The sequence below is a fragment of the Sinohyriopsis cumingii genome, chromosome 14 (genome assembly GCF_028554795.1).
Source record: "Sinohyriopsis cumingii isolate HCF-2022 chromosome 14, ASM2855479v2, whole genome shotgun sequence".
Lineage (NCBI taxonomy): Eukaryota > Metazoa > Mollusca > Bivalvia > Unionida > Unionidae > Sinohyriopsis > Sinohyriopsis cumingii.
In genome coordinates, this window is record NC_142974.1 from 20,669,937 (window position 1) to 20,671,525 (window position 1,589).

A 1,589-nucleotide genomic window follows, 5' to 3' on the forward strand; every position below is an offset into this window, starting at 1 on the left:
TAAAATCTGGAATTTTTTTATTGCAGGTGATGAATACAGCGATCGCGTAATTTGTTGTGTTAAAGATAACTGTTGGATGTATTTTACGGTTCTTGTTTTGTTTTCTCACTACGGACTCTGCTTTGGGGTAGAAATAGCTGTTAATACGGTTATGAATTAGTTCTTGTATAGCTTCTAAAAAAGTAAATTGTACATCGAACGCCGAGGGACAAGTACCTCTATTTAACTGAACGAACATCACAACGATGCCTTTGTTGGACAATTATGACTGTAGTATCCTCACACAGAACACAGCAAGTCTCATTGTATCCTTGCTTGGTCTGATGAACCTTTTCGCACGAGCTTTAGGCGGAGTGTTTTGCGACCTGCTTTATAAATTTGTTGCCATACCAGGGCGCTTGATTTCTCATTTGGTATGCTTCGCTGGTGAAGGCATAATGTTGATTGTCTTTGGCCAGATGACGACAGTACCGTTAGCTATTGTGGTCATGATTGTCTTCAGTATCTTCGTCCAAATGTTTGAACGAACGACATTTACTCTTGTTCCGATTCTTCATCCTCGTCGGGTTGGAATTATATCTGGTCTGATTGGAACGGGCAGAAATGTGGGCGCCATAATATGGAACACAATCTGGTTAGATATTGTGGATTCAGACCCAAGCCGATGGTTCTGGGTCCTTGGAATTTGTGTTCTCAATGGTAGCTTTTTAACTCTTTTAATATCTATTCAGGAAAAGCGAATATGGGACTTACATCGCCACAAGAAATACAAATACAATGCTTCTTCGGTAGAAACAATTGATACAGCGCTTTAAAGATGCAGTGTAATCCGACACGAGCAATATATTTTTGGAGGCACACACACACACACACACACACACACATACACACACAGACATATATATATATATATATATATATATATATATATATAGAGAGAGAGAGAGAGAGAGAGAGAGAGAGAGAGAGAGATTTATAAATATGCACCATACAGAGCGGAAACTACTATCTAGTTCCCAAATGTGCAGTAATCAATATAATCAGATTATCAGCAACCAGTTCTACGGATCAAACATCACCGTACAAAATATATTTGTTATGAACCTCCCTCAAAACGTGAACGAGATCCCTAACTTGATCACCTTTTTTCAACAGGCGAATTATCTAATAGGGCCCACACAGCGGAAACGTAGTGAATTATGGAAAGTGACAATGACAGTCAGTAGGACTAGCGAAATATGAACAGAAACGGTATCAATGAAGTGTAGTTAGGGTTACGTTATTTAATTACCTCGTGTTCCTTCATTATTTTGATGTTTCTGGCTCGAATAGTAGTGTTGATATGGATGCAAATGGCCGCCATGTTACGTTCATGAGAACGAACGCTGCAATTTCAATGTTTGCATACACTTTATTAAACAACAAATTGAAATGTTAACTATCAGCCTTGTGTTTTCATTTAATTTGATATTACTAAAGGAAACATATCTCAGTTAATATGACTGAAGTATACAGAAAATTATGAATCACTACAGAACTTCTTGTTTGAGCGTACGTACATGCGAGGGGTTGTGAAGAATTCACTCACC

The 1,589-nt window shown here is 38.1% G+C and overlaps 1 protein-coding gene across 1 annotated transcript; it reads left to right on the top strand.

The window, feature by feature from the left end:
• Window positions 1-245: 245 nt before the first annotated feature.
• Window positions 246-815, top strand: LOC149783387 (uncharacterized). Its single transcript, XM_089932831.1, has one exon. It carries the CDS (start codon window positions 246-248, stop codon window positions 813-815), a length of 570 nt encoding a protein of 189 aa, XP_089788957.1.
• The last annotated feature ends 774 nt before the right edge of the window (window positions 816-1,589 follow it).

Coding starts and splice junctions, on each gene's coding strand:
- LOC149783387 (XM_089932831.1), top strand. CDS start 246: ATGCCTTTGTTGGACAATTATGACTGTAGTATCCTCACACAGAACACA.